Source organism: Phalacrocorax aristotelis, chromosome 2 (assembly GCF_949628215.1).
Source record: "Phalacrocorax aristotelis chromosome 2, bGulAri2.1, whole genome shotgun sequence".
Taxonomy (NCBI): Eukaryota; Metazoa; Chordata; class Aves; order Suliformes; family Phalacrocoracidae; genus Phalacrocorax; species Phalacrocorax aristotelis.
Window position 1 is genome coordinate 39105612 of NC_134277.1, and position 17330 is coordinate 39122941.

General features: G+C 37.4%; 1 protein-coding gene across 1 annotated transcript in view; it reads right to left on the reverse strand.

The window, feature by feature from the left end:
* HACL1 (2-hydroxyacyl-CoA lyase 1) overlaps positions 1-17330 on the reverse strand; it is a 26019-nt gene continuing 8689 nt past the window's right edge. The window contains exons 5-17 of the mRNA XM_075083162.1: positions 13260-13332; positions 12687-12764; positions 11579-11673; positions 11021-11133; positions 9283-9418; positions 8037-8142; positions 6588-6671; positions 6184-6285; positions 5164-5318; positions 3586-3744; positions 3185-3292; positions 2409-2595; positions 1-2001 (exon numbers count right to left, since the gene is read on the reverse strand). Coding sequence (XP_074939263.1) covers positions 1969-2001; positions 2409-2595; positions 3185-3292; positions 3586-3744; positions 5164-5318; positions 6184-6285; positions 6588-6671; positions 8037-8142; positions 9283-9418; positions 11021-11133; positions 11579-11673; positions 12687-12764; positions 13260-13332 — 1429 coding nt within the window. The 3' untranslated portion in view covers positions 1-1968. The remainder of the gene's footprint in view (positions 2002-2408; positions 2596-3184; positions 3293-3585; positions 3745-5163; positions 5319-6183; positions 6286-6587; positions 6672-8036; positions 8143-9282; positions 9419-11020; positions 11134-11578; positions 11674-12686; positions 12765-13259; positions 13333-17330) is intronic.

The window sequence follows — 17330 nt, forward strand, 5'->3', positions numbered from 1 at the left end:
AACAGTATGAAAATAACTTTTTATTAATTTTCAAATACAAAACAAGAATTTCTGCATTTGTTTATCCAGTGCAAATGATCTCCCCTGCTGTCAGTCCCAGCATTAATTCTTACAGATGTTTTAAATCATCATAATGGATTGTGTTGAATCACTGCAACATACTAAAAATCAATTTTTGAGAGTTAAAAAGGAGAATGAAACAAAATTAGTGACAAGCTCCAATGTTGTTCCACATTCCTTGCAGAGCCCACCACAGAACACAGCAACTCTGCCATCTCAGCAGCCTTACACTCATCCATGAGTTGTATCCATTCTAAGCATTTTATCTTCTTGCACTTCTTAGCCCTCCTAAGGATATTATCTTTCTTGACTCAAGCACTCATAGTGCCGTGTGGCTACTCCCACACACGTAAGAAGTAGTGGCACCTCTAGTCAGACTGCGGCACTCTTGCTCATGTCAAACGCTACCTCTTGGCCCGAGTGTGCAGAGACATTCCTCTGCCTAACAGCAACCCCTGCCCTTGTGCCAGACCCAGACTGAAGTGCAAGAACTAATAAGCCAAGCTTTTTGCAAACCTAACTGTAGCCCAGGATCCTCTGCCAGCCCAGTCCTCCTCTACCTTGGGTCACCCAAGTGCCTTCCACTAGTTAACTAACACTAAATGTCAATGCAATAATAGACAATAAAGCAATCAAAATCCAAATCAGAGCCAGAGTTTTCCCTTTTACATATGTAACAAAGAACCTCCCAGTGCATTTAAGAACACATGTAAATATAAAATAATCTGCTTAGTAGTATACTGAACATTAGTTGTTGTAGGCCATGACAGAAGCATAGAGAAAGAACTATTTCACTTTTAAAGTCTGAGCTCTAAGTCAGATTGTCAGACGCAACAACAGATGAAAACACAGTAGACACAACCTCAGGTAGGCCAATTACGTGGTTTCAATATTAGCTCTGCATCACAGTCAGTGTGAGCTGGGCACCAAGTTTCTATACAGTAAATGCATTACATGAAGAGCTGCACAATCAGCCAGCCACAGCATGAGTGCTGGTGGTTGCTGTGTGATGCCAGCCAAACCGAACATGAAGCTCAAGACTAACACTTTTTTGTTTGTGTGTTTTGGTGAGGTTGTTTTGGTTCTGGTCTTCTTTTGTTGTTGGTAGTGGTGGTAGGGTTTTTTTATATGCTTCCGATTAGAATGATTTATGAACTATTAATCCTGGAAATCTCACTAATAAATCCAATCCTGTTTTCCGCCTACAGAGATGATATTGCCTTTGCAAAGAGCAAAGCTTCAAATAAAAATCTAAGATTTTTGTTTTCCTGCAAGCACTAAGTCCCAGTTAACAAAAACAAATGCAATAGACAGAAACTCAGCCCTTGAGTAAGTCTGTATATTTAATACACTACTTCTACCTGTACTAGAAGCTGAAAAAGCAACCTGTAAAATTACGAAATGACTATCAATCCAATGACTTCAATGCATAATGAGGCCAATCAGCACTTTTTCACAACAAGATGCTTTGTTTTGGTCCTTTTATGGTAAAGCCTCTACCAAGTAGCATGCGGGCAGTTGGTTTAAAATGGAAGTTATTGCAGACTGCCAAAGACTTCTTTCTATGTTTCTGTCAGTATAAAACTCTCAGCTTACTCCCTTCATTCAGAACATCCAAGATTTTAATTCACAAATCTTGATGGGTACGACTGAGTAAAAGAAAAAGTATGTCATTTTATCATCAGTGTTTCTATACAAACTGCTAAAAGGCCTGGTATGCATTCACATTTGTCTTGTTCATTTTACAATTACTTAATTTCAGCATTTAAAGATTCCTCTAATAGCAGTTCTATAATCCAACTTTGTTCCAAAGCTTATGTAAAAAAGAGTTGTACCAGTTCCACTTCTGGAAACCAATTTAGTTTTGCTTAATGCACTGCCTTGCACCACTGTTATCTTCATCTTCTGCTACAGGTTAGAACGAGTCAGCCAGGGAAATTCCTGGAAGCAAAAAAACCCCAGAATAACAACCATATCAGAATGGACAAACAGTAAGAGGAACAGGATACAAATATGCATTAACCACCAGACAGAATCCACAGGAAATAAAGAGTGCTCAAAACCATTTCATCTCATTTTGTCAGGAATGGAAATGTACAACCATGAATTTTGGAAAGTCATTAAAGACACTATGCCAAATACTAGCCAACAGGAAAAAAAACCCAAAACCCCAAGGAAAGCACATGGCACAGTGTAACAGCAGCCATTCTATCATCTCCCAAATGTAAAGACAATCTTTCTGCCTTGCAACTACTCTGCCTTCTCTGCAGTTTAGTGATACTTCCTGAGGATTTCAGAGGCTTGCCCACATGAAGCTTGCAGAAAAAGAAAGGAAGACATATACATACCTGTTTCTTTCTCTCAGACTGTGGATCAATCATGACATTTATAAGAGAAGGTGTTTGCTTGTCAGTAACGCTTGCTTTCAGAGCATTTTGCAATTCTTCTCGTGTTTTAACAAAGTATCCTTTACCTCCAAAGGCAGACATAATTTCCTCATAGTGTGAATTTGGCAGGAGAGAAACCGGAGGTACGCTGTAACAAAAAGCAAAACCTCTGATTAATGGCAGAGAAGAATTGCCAGGCTGACCAATTTAATTACTTCAGCACTGATTTTATAGCTTAAAATGATTATTGTGCTGGCCTGATGAATTCTTCTGGGCTGGAAGAACTGTTTCCTGTACCACTTAAGCTATGTTTATAGGGTAGCATACTCATTTTCATGAGCAAGGTTTAGCCTAGTCCTCTTGGTACAGAGATCACAGCTCCAGAAGCAGAAGCCCAGTGTAAACGCAGAACACTGGTCTCAGGTAATTTTGGAGATTATCATGATTTTGAAGATTAGCCCACTATGAACTCTGTACTGTGTGGCCTGAACTGCTGCAGGAACCTGAGACAACTAATACAGAGTCACCTCTCCACTGCACTGTTGTGTAAACTATAGTCTGGAATTAGATTGGTGACTTGCTTTTGGTAACTAGTTCATTCTTATATGAACTTAGCCTAGGACTAAGCTCACTTTGTGAAAAATATCAATATGGATCACAAAGAATTAAAAGTGATGAGAATGACCATTCTTGTCACTTCTTCTTTAATTAACAGGACATACTTTGAAGATGCTCACCATGTAGCAGGTTCTCCAGACTTTAACATCTCCTTCCAGGCATCTGCATCCAAACCAGTGTAAATCCCATTGTTGTTTACTACAATAATCAGGATTGGCAAGTTGTATCTACAAAAAGATGTATTTGGAAGAATTCTGAAATACTTGCATCTTTGTATAAGGTGCTAAGTGCTACTTTTCCCTAAAAGGAAAAAAAAAAACCTCACTTCCACCTGAAACATAATCTACTCGTCACTGGTAACACATTACGTCACAACAGCATAAAAATGACCATGTATATTTTTTGGCTTGTTGTCATTTGCTTTTAAGAGTACCCCACCTAACAGCAGCCTCCTTGGCCTTCTAGTTAAATTGATCCTTGCGATATAAAAAGAGGGTCTTCCTGAACAAAAACCAGTTACCTGCAAATAGTCTCCACCTCCATTCCAGAAAATCCAAAAGCACTATCTCCCTCTATGCAGATGACTCGCTTTTCAGGTGTTTGGTCTTTAGCTACCATTGCAGCTGCTATAGCAAAACCCAGTCCGACTCCCATTGTTCCAAAAGTACCTGCATCAAGCCTACAGGGGAGAATACAGAATTACTATCCCTTTATTTTCTACTCAAACTTTTAAGTTAACCCATGGTGACTTATCTTTACTTTTAATAATTTGCCATATACTATTCAAATACTGTTTCCTAAGCAATTGGTATAAAGGGATACCAGATGTATAAATTATTATATTCAGTCAAGCATCTGATATGACTGCAAATGTTTTAAGTGATATAAACGTACTGGAACTCTAACTAAAATTAAGAGCTCTTATACACTAGTTGTACTACAATAGAGAACTATTCTTGTATGCTTTTGGCTTGCATAGTAACAATATTTCAAAAACATTCAATTACTGTAGAGATAGGCAGACTACATGAAATCTTTCTATATTTAATTCCTTGAAAATATAAGTAGAAGTCTGAAAGCCATCGGTTAAATATTGCTGTTCAAATTTTAGTCTTCTGTTCAACTTTCGAAATCAAATTGAAAGCTGTAATTAAGTTAGATCATTCCAGTCAGAAGCACATAATGGATACCAAAGTACATAAAGAACTAGATTATTCTAGGGTTAACTTTTTAAATTTGTTTTCAGATATGCACAATGCAATCTGAAAAGGCAACCATTAACATTACTGTGTCCTTATTTCAAATACGGGGGAAAAAATGCAAACTCTTACCCCAAGTTCACTGGAAGTAGGGTTTTTTTTGTTTGGTTGGTTGTTTTTTGTTTACAAAGTAAAGATTTAGGTTCATTTGGGACTTTAGCACTACTTTCACAAGAAGGCACAAGCTTCACAGTCGGATCAGAAGTTTTACCTCACAGACAGAATTAACCTTTTTCTCCATGCAAGAAACAGAACTTAATTCCTACTTACATTAAAACTAGACTACACATTTGAAGTAACATACCAACGTTTCCAAACTTGAGTGCCTACATTTTAGGCATGCAGGTTTACATGAACGTGTGCTCAATATATAATCCAATTTTCAAAATTATGTGATTCTTCTTAAGTTTTCCCTGTTTTTAAGTGCATTTCAAAGAAACACTCTTTATATTAATTCTTTTCAACATAAGAATCCCAACAATTCCTTTTATTTTAAAAATCAATATTTACCACAGACTCTGAGCACAGAAATAAACATCTAGATCAAGGAATTCAACATGATGCTCCTCACTCTCCACAGAAGAGTGAGAAACTACCATCATTCTTTTGTAGTACACGCAGTCAAGCCGCACAGAACTGTTAAAAGCTATGACAGGTCATCAGTATATGAGTGGAAAACTTCCCTTAACCCCTCTCTCAACATACTAAACTTTTATTTTTTATTTAGAACCTTTAAAAAAGATTACAAAAATTCCGGACCATCATGCTTCTCAGCTAAATTAAAACGTTTATACATAGCTCTAGCCTGTTGAGTCAGCACAACAAAGAAAATACCACACCTTTGACGGGGATGGTAATTTGGAAGCATAGTTCGTCCAATGTCCATGGTGTTTGCTCCCTCACTTACTAAGATGCAGTCCTTGGGTATCAGTTCTCTGATGTGATGAAAGACTGTGTAATAATTCATAGGCAGGGATTTCTGTAATGCTAATCCCTTAAAAATAAGAGGTATTAGTAACTCCTATGCATAGAATTAATAATAGGGTGCAGAACTGAGACAAGAAATAATAACAATGGAAATAAAAACGCACTCAGCTAGGTAAGACTGAAGTATTTGGTCTTCCATGCACTACACCAAGGTCATTCCTGTACCTATCCTGGTGGCACAATGTGTTTATCAGCACCTCAGTCAGCTCAGCAACCCTTGCATGGGTTGCATTAACAGGAAACTATTAAAACTCACTTTAACCTGAAAGGCATGTGAAATTTTTCTGCACATAGGTTTGACTACTGATAATCCTAAGTGACTTGTCATCTGTCTGCTGGGAGGTAGTTAAAAAGAGTGATCTGCTGAATTAATTTATTTTAGAGCCAACCTTGGAAACATGCGTCTGAACTTGCAGAATATGAGTTGCATAAAATCAGGCATATCCCAAGCATCTGTGGTCTTTTGGCCTGAATAGCTACTTGCTTTTAACATAGATTACAATTGCACCACCATTGCTAAACAGCACAATTACGGAAGAAAACTAAGAATGCATCTTCACGTAAACTATGTTCCCCTTCGAGTACTTGTAGGGAGAACCTGGACATTGCTTAGAAGTCACTGCCCATAACACAACAACCCTGGCTGTGGTCTTCTGCTACTGGCTTTAAGAACCCAGTCCCAAAGTTCAAGGACTTCCACACAGTTTGAATTTATACAAAACCTAGAGTACTTAACTTTCAGTTAAGTATTAAGACTTAACTTACAGTTCATAAGCCTGACAAGAGTAAGCCTGTACCAGAATGGTATAAATTTTCAAAGTCTGGGTGACGTGACTGTCAGAAGTAATTAAGGCACGTGAATATTACACTACCTTTGACCTTTTCTCATTGTTCGTTATTTTCTCTCTCAGCCTCTTCCACCACTCTGAATTAGATGGATATTTCAATGGTCTTTTGCTGAATTCTTCTAAGAGCTGGAACAACATTGCAATGTTGCAGAGATTTCTTTCAACATGTTAAAAAAACCCAACCAAACAAACATCACGAGCATCAAGAATAACATTATCAAGAAAGATCCCGGCACAACCCCTGTAACACTAATCAATCTTTAACATTTAAATGTGGGAACAGTCTGGATGCACAGCATGAGTACGTTGCCTGAAAAATGTTTTTCCTTGAACAGGTTGGTTTTTTTTCCTATGTTTAACTGGTACCTTACTTGTATAGATCACAGGAAATTAAGGTCAAAACAGGAGGCCACTTGATATGACGTTACCTGCTTAGTCACGGCGTTTATGTCACCTAATAAAATTGCAGCTGGCCTGACGTTATTCCCCAGCTCTTCTGCACAAATATCAATCTATATATCAAAAAGAAAGATTACCGTTACCTCAAGGATTGTTAAAGAGAATTTTTTTTTTTTTCAGTTCAAGTGAGGAACATTGTCCAGCAATGTCTTCATACCTTGTTTTGGCTGTACAGATAACTTCCTCTGCCTTTCATTGAAATGACATCAATGACTTTAAATAAAGTCAAATCCTATGGTACGTACCCATTTTAATAAAAGTTCATCTATATCCTTAAAATTGACTGCTTGCTTCTTTCAAACTCTTACAGACAGTATAGAACTTTATTCGAACAGTAAGGAGAAGAAGGTAGTGATTTTAGCAACAATTATGAGAGCTAAAAATCTAGGCTTATGTATAGCCTTAAAGTCTATACAAAGCAGCAATTTTCTTACTGAGAAAATTTTGTGTATGCTACTTGGCAGTAAGAATTTGGCTAGTATGAAGAAACTGAGAAGTAAATTGTGACAACTGAAGAAATTTCCCTACTTTCTTTATCAGTGCTGTAGGAGACCTCTCAGGTTACATGGAACACTAACTTATGACCAGGTCACAGAGACTATGAGCTGAATTAGTATTTTAATACTAACCCTTGACAGTGAAAAAATTACTTTAAGTGAGATAAAAATAATATTTTTCTTTACATTCCTTAGAAAAAGGAAACATAAAAGATGTATTACTTCACAAGTCAAAAGGAATTGTAACTTAAAAATTTATGTTATTCCTCTGGAAAAGATACAAAGTTTAGAAGCTGAGATTATGTTCCAGATCACTGAAGGCAGGCCAGTCTTCGATCACAGTCTCTAAGGGAGGAGATTTTAAGGCCACAAACGATTTAATGACTTGTCTTACTAAGAGCTGGCAGATTGACAAATACATTAATTAGTTAAATAGCCTTTCTTCCTCTTTTCTTATTAACATTTCTGAGTGACTGAGCTCATATAATGACTGATTCTGGATCTAAAAGTAATTCTATTTTTTAAAAAATCCAGCTGAGAGCACAGTCAAATGGTATGAAAGGTTTCAAAATTTCAAGAAAATTTGCTTTCAATCATGGAAATTCCAGTGCTCTAAAGATCACACAAGTATCATGAGTCTAATCCTGTATTAGTCAGCTACACAGGAGTGTCTGCCCTCCTCATTACAGCAGCACCAAGTCCTTGATAGCTGGAACAATGGTGTAACCATTTTTAGATGAATTATGGAAGTAAAAAAATCAGAACTATTTCTGGAGAACTACCATAATTGTATGCACTGCACTGTCCATAGGGCAGTATTTGCCACATGTAGCACACTACCAAAATAATTTGTGATAATTGCTCTAGGCAACACTAGAAAGCAGAGGACTTCCTTCAAGCAATAATAATTTTCCTGCTTACCTGAATAACATTTACATCTGCTCGAAACCTCGGTGGAAGACCAAAATGCAAAATCCAGTTCAGCCTTGCACCAAGCAAGATGATTACATCAGCATGCTGTAATGCCCTAATAAAGGGAAACAATAGAATCCAACAGAGAGGAATTATTATTAAATTTAATAGTGTTTTCAAAATTAGAAGTAATCCTAACCACCGCAGCAAATCCCAGAAAATAATCCTTCCTTTCTCTGAGCTGCTTGCTTAGTCCCCAAACCACGTATCCTTTTACATAGCCAATCATCAAGACATTCTTGAGTTTAGGAACTCCAGAAGAAAATGAATTACTGTTTTCCGAATACACTGTGTTTGGGAAAGTAATCATTGCACTAGGAGACTAACAAGATGCTATAATGACACTGAGGTTAAAGCAAAAGACTAACTACTGGTGACAGTGGGCACCAAAATTAAGACTGTTGAGGACCTCTCAGTTTAGACTCCTGTTAATTTCCCTTTCAGCTGCATAGACAGTATTTGGTATATTCTTCTATTCTCCATTTTTTCTAAAAGCATGCTTAGCAGTGATAAAGCTAATATGCTCAACAATGGACAATATTTTAATCTCAAAGTATATAAACGCTCCATCTGCAAGCTGCCTATGTGCATATTCATACCTAGTAGGGTTCTTATAGTTCATTCACATTAATTTTGCCAAAAGCCAAAAAGAGCTCTTATAAGTTACTTTAAACAGAGTCCTTCAGTCTAGTTCGAAATACTTTTTTTTTTTTTAATAAAGTGCAATTTAGTGACTGTGCATTGCGAACACCACACAGAGACAGCAGATAGCAAAATTTCAACTGCAATGTGTGCAACTTAAGCTTCTGTTTATGGTGTTAAAATCAAAAGTAGTAGTAGTTTGTCTAGCGCTCCAAGTTAAATGTTTAACATAATCTGTTTACCAGTTTCATTTTATGTCATGAAATGCATACTGACAACATTGATACATAGACTTGCCATAGGTTTCATAGTTACAGAATATTAGCTCTCAGATAAAGTATCTTCCTGGCCAGCACTCTAAGCATTGTCAAAGGTGATCCACCTAAATCTGTTGTCTCTTTCCAAGCAAGATCTCCAGTGCTCTAAAATGAGGTGCAAAATGTGGTTGAAAGATTTTTGGTGTATGCATTTTGTCTTCCCTGGCATCTGCAGACCACCACAATTCCTAGTTGTTTCTCAGGCGTTACGATTAGAAGCCTTGCTTTATATTTACGTTGATCTTGCTGCAGCTACACAATTTGGATGATTATCGGGAACTACTCCTTTTGCCATTGGTGTAGGCAAAAAAGGCAGTCCACAAAGGTCAACCAACTTTCTGATGTTGTTTTCAGCACGTGAATAAGCAGCACCTAAATGAAATGAAAGAGACTGCTTAATACTACAGAAACCTACTGTATTCATTTGAATTTCAATTAATCTCATTATATTAGTGGCAGAAAGAGTACTATTTCCCATTATGAAAGCTGCTTGTTATTTTTCATTCTAGAGAACTCAAAACATAACATGCCAAACTACAGGTATTTGGGTTCTAATTTCCGACTTTTGACGAAGTTGTTTTTTTTTTTTTTAAACACTTCAGCCGAACTATTTAGCTATTTCTATAAAGCAGGGCAGATTTTGTTTATCTAAAATGACAATTTTGAGTGGGTGAAGTTTGGTATTATGTGGCAGAGACTTCTGCAGCAGCAACAGATGACCTTTGTGTTGTGTAATGTCATCGCATGTTGTCGTATCACGTGCTCCATTAACAATCTACCCAAACAGGTCTATTGTAAGCCTTTAATAAAAAAGAGAAGCTCAAAGAAGACCTTGTAAAGATATGTGTTTGTGCACATATTTACTCTGATGCTACCTTCAGTACAAGGCTGCGGAATTAAGGCTGCCCAAGCAATCTAGAATAACTGACTGATCCTTGTGCAATGACTTAAGTCCATGAATCTTAAATCCTGAAGTATAAACTTCTGTGTTTCTTCCAAAACTTCTGCTAACAATATATAGCAGAAAGTCCAGATATATTTGTTAAGTAGATTCTCAATTGTTGACATCAACAAAACACATATCTATGTATTTCTGAGTTTTCTACCTTCCACTTTCAAAGAACACCCTTTTGTTCATGTGTATCAAGCCAGAGAGGGAGGTGGGGGGAAAAAACCCCAAACCAAATAAACCCTCTCCTGATCTACCTTCTGTTTACTATTTCATTATCTACTCAATGATAATATCCATCTCATCTCCATCATTTCACTCCCTGATTAAACATAGAACCCATGTCTACAGGAAAACAGCCTGGGTGAAACAAGGTAGTTATTTCAATTCTATTCCTAGCAGACCTGTATCATCCACAGAAACACCACTGCAGTGACTAACATCCCACAAGGAGGACAGATTAGTAAATAAGACAATAATTATCCTCTATCTTTAGGGACACCTCTATTTCAGAAATGAAATACACTGGCAGAGTACAATGGGAAGTCTGTAAGACAGCAATAACAGCAGTATTGGCTGTCTTGCTTCACGTCTCCACACAGGTAGGCTGGCACTTTCAGTAAGTCCAAATGGAAAAAATGACCTTTGCTATATATGCCAGAGCATCAGACAGAGCATATCACTTCTGTATGCTAAAAGAATTTGTTTGGCATTTTGGAAGTGATCCGTTGGTATTAGCTCTAGGCTTGAGAGAATGGTTATCCGATTTTTTTCCTACTTGTATTTTATCAGTTGACTTTTCTCTTAAACTAGATGATAAAGACAACAGAATAAAAATATTCTAAAACCAGAGCAGACTTTAACATCCAATTTCGAAGAAGTTTGTTTGCTTTTTTTGTTTGTTTGTTTTTATTTGAATAGAGAGTGAAAAGGAGATGGCTAACAGTTACAGGGAAAAGAGATCACTTTGGTCATTGTTCTTGTCCAGAACTTGTACAGTACAAAGCCACATCAAAGCATGTTACCTTTGCCAATGATTAGCAGAGGTTGCTTGGAATGAGCAATGATAGATGCTGCTTCGGATACAGCAGAGTGTTCAGCCATGCTGACAGGAGGTGGCAGGCAGCATTCCATGTACCTGGAAGCCAAGCAACACAAGAGAGGCTCTTTAAAAATTCAAAACAAGAAATGTTGAAAGATAAAACCTGTTGTTTAGCATGAAACCACAGCTGCTACACACCATATTACAGCATTTATCACAAGATTTTTTTTTAAAAGTCTTTGAAGTTTTTCTTGCATGTTTCTTTAATCTTATAGGTAGTGTTGTTCCAGAGGTTTACAAAATGACATCATATTAATTCATTCCTTTTTACACATTTCATTACAAACTATCATCTATACCACATGTTATGCTGGAACATTACATTCAGAAGCTGGATTTTTAGTATCATTTCAACCTTGTGGCAAATTATTAAACCTCTCACTCTTGTTTATCTTATTCTTAAGAAAATACAAAAGTAACTTAAAACTAAAATTTCTTTTCTTTAATGACTTGAAAAATAGCAAATATAATCTTTACTCACTTGACAGAGCTCTTGTTCACCTGAAGATTCACAAAATCCCCAGGTATGTCAATATAGCAGGAACCTGGACGACCATATATGCTGGTTCTTACAGCCTAGAAAACAGATAATCACAGTTTTAGCCACTGTTTGAAAGGATTTTAAAAATCTTTATGTGTAAAAAAACCAAGAAAACCTTTCTGCAGGCAGAGAAGGAACATGCTGTTTCATATTGCTGAACCACCACAGGGAAAGCTCTCATGGACTGATTTATACTAATGAATTTGAGTTTTGATAGCTATTTACATTTTCCATTATATGCCAGGTGAAGCCTTTCAGTAGATGCACTGTATTAGACCATGAATTCTTTGTTTAATTTACAATGATACAACTGCATTATCAGCTGTTGTGTTTGGAAATACTAAATTAAGCCTTCATGCTGAATTCTATTTAAAGTAGCACAAACAGAAAAAAACCAAGACCACCAATGCCTCCATTTTCTATTACCTTTGATTCCAATTCTTCTACTACAGGTAGATGCTCTGCCGAATGTGCATGAATGTGATACTGGAAACAGTATCATTGTATGCAGAGTTTAGGCTGACATGGCCAAAGTGTTGCTACAGCAGTATCAAGACGGTTTTGTAACCCCTTCAGAAGCACTGAGATAAGGATGTGTTTTCTCTCACTTCCTCAAAAAACCCCACCAAACCAACAAGCCCTAAAATCCAAACAGAACCATTTCTACCACCCCCCTCCGCCCCCCAAATCTCCTTCACATAACAAGAGTGGTGAAAGAGCTCAAGTTTGTAGTATTACATTTCTAGTTATTTCACCTCCTAAAAGAATTTCTTTTATGAAAGAAATTTCCAGCTCTGACCGAAGCTAACAAAAAAACGTTTCAGGGATCCATAAGCATCAGATTGGACCAGAATATATTTCTAACCTGTCCCAGAGCACAGTTCACAGGAAAAACCCCTAGCTGTTAGTTTACTCAATCAAATATCACCTAACATCTGCAGGATCAAACTATTCACAGTAACAGCTATATAAAAAATAAGCCCTCAAAGCTTACACAGTAGGAGACAGTTATTTGATGTTCTGTTGCTAATTCAGTATTTTTTCATACCTTTTCAATAACAGCAGGAATAACATCCAGACTGCTTGGGCGGACAGACAGTTTGTTGTACAGCCTACCAGCTTCAACCTGAATAAACGCATATAGTAGTTATATTGATTTATCAAAGTGATTTGCTCATTTCAATTTCATTTCAACACAAATAAAACAGAAAAAAGGTCAAATGGAAAGCAACAGGTTGAAAAATTCCGGGGCGGGGGGAGTGGAAAGATACAGGTCCTCTGCTCGTAAGAACTGTCAAAGCCACACTCATTCCACTGAGTGCTTAGGTAGTTTTTCCCAGAAAGTGGTGCTTCTTTTCTTGGAACGTTTATTTTGCTTTCTTCCACCTCAGAACTGACAGACAACAGCAGTTTATATCGGCTGAGAACCTAAAACAGAGCATGAATTCTAACATGACTGTGGACAGAGACATTCCAAATAATCTGCTGTATTTGTGTACTGTCAATCTTAAACCAGTAGATGGAGCAAATCAACAGCGTTATAAGGTCTGTTTGGGATTGTTATTCTTACAGTAAGGAAGAAACAACAATTTAACTGAAATCTTTTTGTATGTCCATGTACCTGTGGGAATTCTTGGAAAGCTCCCATGGTCTCCTGATTTCTCTCAGAAGAGCCTCCAATAACAATCAACGGCCTAGAAAAATATATTAAAAAAAAATTAAACCCCTCCAACATTAAGCATTTTTTTTTTTTTAACTGCAATCACATCTGTAAACTCTCCTGACGGTCAAATCCTACTGCTCTTGGGATGTTGTGCACCTTCAGCATCCACAGATCTCAACAGGAACAGAAAGTGTCCATCACAACACAGGAGTGGATTCTATATATCAGTGTGTCAGACAATTGACTTCCTAGCACCTTTTGGGTCACTAGTTTTAGGACATTCCGGCTGTATTAAGTGATCCACATCTAGCATAAAAATTCTAAACCCAAGTCATACTGCTAGATATTTTCATTAAAGTTTGATAACGTGGGTGACAAGGTGGTTTGACAGGAATGGCAACAGCTGATCTTAAAAGCTAAAAAGTATTGACTGGTCTATAAAGTATTAAGATGTTTGTTCGTAAGAGGCATTGTCGTGTACACAAACACTAGAATTAAGAAACACAGTAGGAAACAATCTTTTCAGAAGGATTAAATTTTCTTTATATACAATTTAGAACACAGCAGAAATTAGCTGAGTACCTGATAGCACTTCTCTCTGCATTGCTTTAACTAAAAAACAAAAACAAACAAAAAAACCCCAAACTACAACAAAAAAAAACAAAGCCCAAACCAAACCCCCCAAAAAAGACCGAAGAGATGAACATAAATTTAACATGCCTACAAGTGGTCCTGTTCTTAAATTAGTTCACAGCTGTGTAAGAAAGGCAGCATTAGTTTATAATACAGGTTATAGATTCCAAAGGAACACATTTTTATTATTATTATAATTTCCACAAAATACAGAAAATTATTCTCCTACAGTGAATGAAAACTGGTCTTTTATTCAGTTTGTAGGTCAAACTCAAACTTCTTAAATACTAAATGCTGACTTAGAAAGCTGGCTTATTCATCCATACTCAATTGAAATATTGGATCAATACCTTCCTAGGTTTTTTCTCCTAAACAACCTGTCTTCAGATACCATCTTTCCTTTGACTGCATTTATCTATACGAGGTGTTAAGCTGATTACAGTGTGTTCAATGCATAATGCTAAATTTAATCACCCATAAAATTTGGGGATATGTGTATCCAGATCGAAGCTTCATAACCAGGCCACTTCCCCGCCACAAATCAAAAGATCTCAGTTCTAATCCCCTGACATGGCAAGATGAGAACTTCAGGGTGTATCTTACCTCTATGAAAAATCCTAATAGAAAATCCATTTGGTGTGCACTCTAGATATTTTATTCTGCTGATTCTCTCCTCTCAGCAAAATGATTTTGACTATCCACATATAACCAGTGTGTTTCACAGTGACAAAGCCTATGTTCCTTTCACCTACCTTTTTCAAATTTATTTAAATGTTTTAAAAACCAAAATGACTACTCTTCCCAATACTGAAATACAATGAAGAGAATACTCTACTTTCTTAAGAAAGCCAACTCCGAACAACTATACCTTCAAAAGATCTGGCAGTTCTTTGAAACTTTACATAACTGTAACCAGAAAGAAGTTTTCCCCCAATGAAATCATCATATTGTACTACTGCCACAATACTGCAGACATTTTTAAGAGCAGCACTTATTACTGCATGTGGTTTAAGTCAAAAACAACAGTGAGGCAGGAATTACATTGTCTACAATGAAACTAATATGAACAGCAGGCGTTATGGACTTGCAGAAGAACTTTAGTAAACTGAAAAAAATTTCAGCTGCAACCTCAGTATGGTATTTCACCATACTACTGTACAATGAAATCTTACAATTGTCAAAAACTCTTCTCTGGAGCCTACTCTCACAGCCAAACTGAGCTACAAAAACTTTTGCTCAGAATGAAGCAGGAGATAAGGAGGCAGCACTGTAGGCAATTTTAACATGAAATATCACAAGGTTTTACCCTTGGAAATGCAGTTTACCAAGGCCTCATTAGCTACCTAGCTGGCTAGATTTATACATCCATGTGACAAGCTCCCAGGGTAAACCAAAGGTTCCTCTACTCAGCCAACCTGTGCTCAGGCAATACAATCTAAAAAGCACAGTTGATAGCAAATTGTGCCATCAGACTGCTTGACTTTCTTCCAGTTGATACAGAAGAAGTTTCTTTCACCTGGAAGAGACTGTAATGGAGCAGAATCAGAAGAACAGGTCTCCAGGCTCAAGAAGGACAACTCAGACCAAGCTTTAAGGACTATCACTTAGTCTGAGTTATTCAGAGTCAGAACCAGCAGAGTCAGTCAGTTCAACTATTAGCTTACTTCTGTGAGAAATGAACAAAAGCTCAGCCATAGCAGCATGTTAACAATGCCAGGTGTAACATGTAACATAGAACTGCAGGACATGGGGGAGGTACCAATGAGGGCTAACCTTGCCCTCAGTTGGTGGCCTCATGCCACTTCCTGGAAGGGGATGGTATAAAGCAGGAGACTTAACACATTGATGCCACAGAGAGGGTAAGACCTCTCTAACTTCTGCTCCCAGCTGCATAACCCACTCCCTCTCTCGCCTAGGTGCTTGATGCTTGCCTGACTGCACCGTGAGCTGATCAGAATTGTTCTGAATAATATTGTCAGAATAATGAACTGAATGTGATTGTTGGGGCAGGTAAGTGCCAGAGCTGTCAAGAGGACAAGCAGCAGGAGTACATGGCCAGGAGAAAGGTACAGAGGTGATATGGGCCTATGTCAGTTTTCACGGCAGTCTGTGTTAGATCAGTGCAACCAAACCTCTCAACGTGTACTGTATTTTAATCTCTTTCCTTTGCTTGGGCTACTCCTTGCTCTTCTCCATAGCGCCTGCCCAAGTATTCATGCTGCTGACTAGTGAAAGAGGCCAGAAAACTGATCACTTAACAGAAAAATCCCTAGTCTTTCTCTCTAACAAGCCCTTTCTAACAAGGGCTGGTAATGCCAGCCAAAAGCAAATGAGAAAGTATGTTTGGGATTCTCAAACACTCAGTGGAGGTGCCTACTAATGAAGAGGCCAAGGAAAATTAGTTTCATTAGGCTAAATTTAGGGTTTCTAAATGCTTACTTGTCTCCTTTTGGCACATGGTGGGCAAAAGGCAAGCCTGACGTGACCAATGGAAAAATCATCGGCCAAGCACTGTGGTTTGGTCAGTGAAAATCAGTCTTCTTACTATATTGTCAAATATTCTGCCAAACTAGATCGCCCTTTGCCAAGAGTACAGGTTTATGCAAGATCAAGTCAGGTAAACAGACCTCATCTCAGACAAAACTCAGTTTGTGAGAAAACAGAAACGTCTCCTGCAAATCCATAAGCAAGTGCCATGAATGCTACTTTCTTATAACCAAATCCATGACTGTCCAAAAGCAAGGTTTTCATGTGATCTTTTTTTTAATCTAAGGTCAATATGGATAGCAAAACTTTAGTAAATAACTCATTTTTTAAAAAAGAATTTGAACACTAGAGATCGTTTTTAAAAGCATCAGAGACTTGATTTGTCAGCGTTCCCACTACCGAGGTTTCCTTGTCCATCAGCCACTGCTAATCTAATGCTCCAGATCACGTGCGCTTAGTATTACCAGAGCTTCTACCCAAAATACCTCACACAGCTTTCAGTGGCAGACCAGCTAAAGTTGTCGTGTCTCAGTGAAGTCTTGTGGGAGTAAATGCTATCACTCTGTACATCATTTAACTCAATACTTAATTACCACTCTAAATGTCTGCGTGGGGAGCAAATATGGATTTTAACCATGCAGCTGTCAATTTGTTCACATATTAAATACAGTAATTCAAAGGCAGTGTGGATTTAAACTTAGAAGAAAAAACCTCTAAGACTCTCCACAATCAGTAAAGCATTACAGGCAGAATATTGACTTCATTTTCAAATTTATCCATACGATCAGGCATACTGATAGGTTTTCCAATATATGCATCATGGGGTAGGACAAAAAGGAGAAATTTATCCATGCAAATACAAAAAATGGAAATAAATTACTTTTAGGGTTGATAAATGGAGAATCCCCT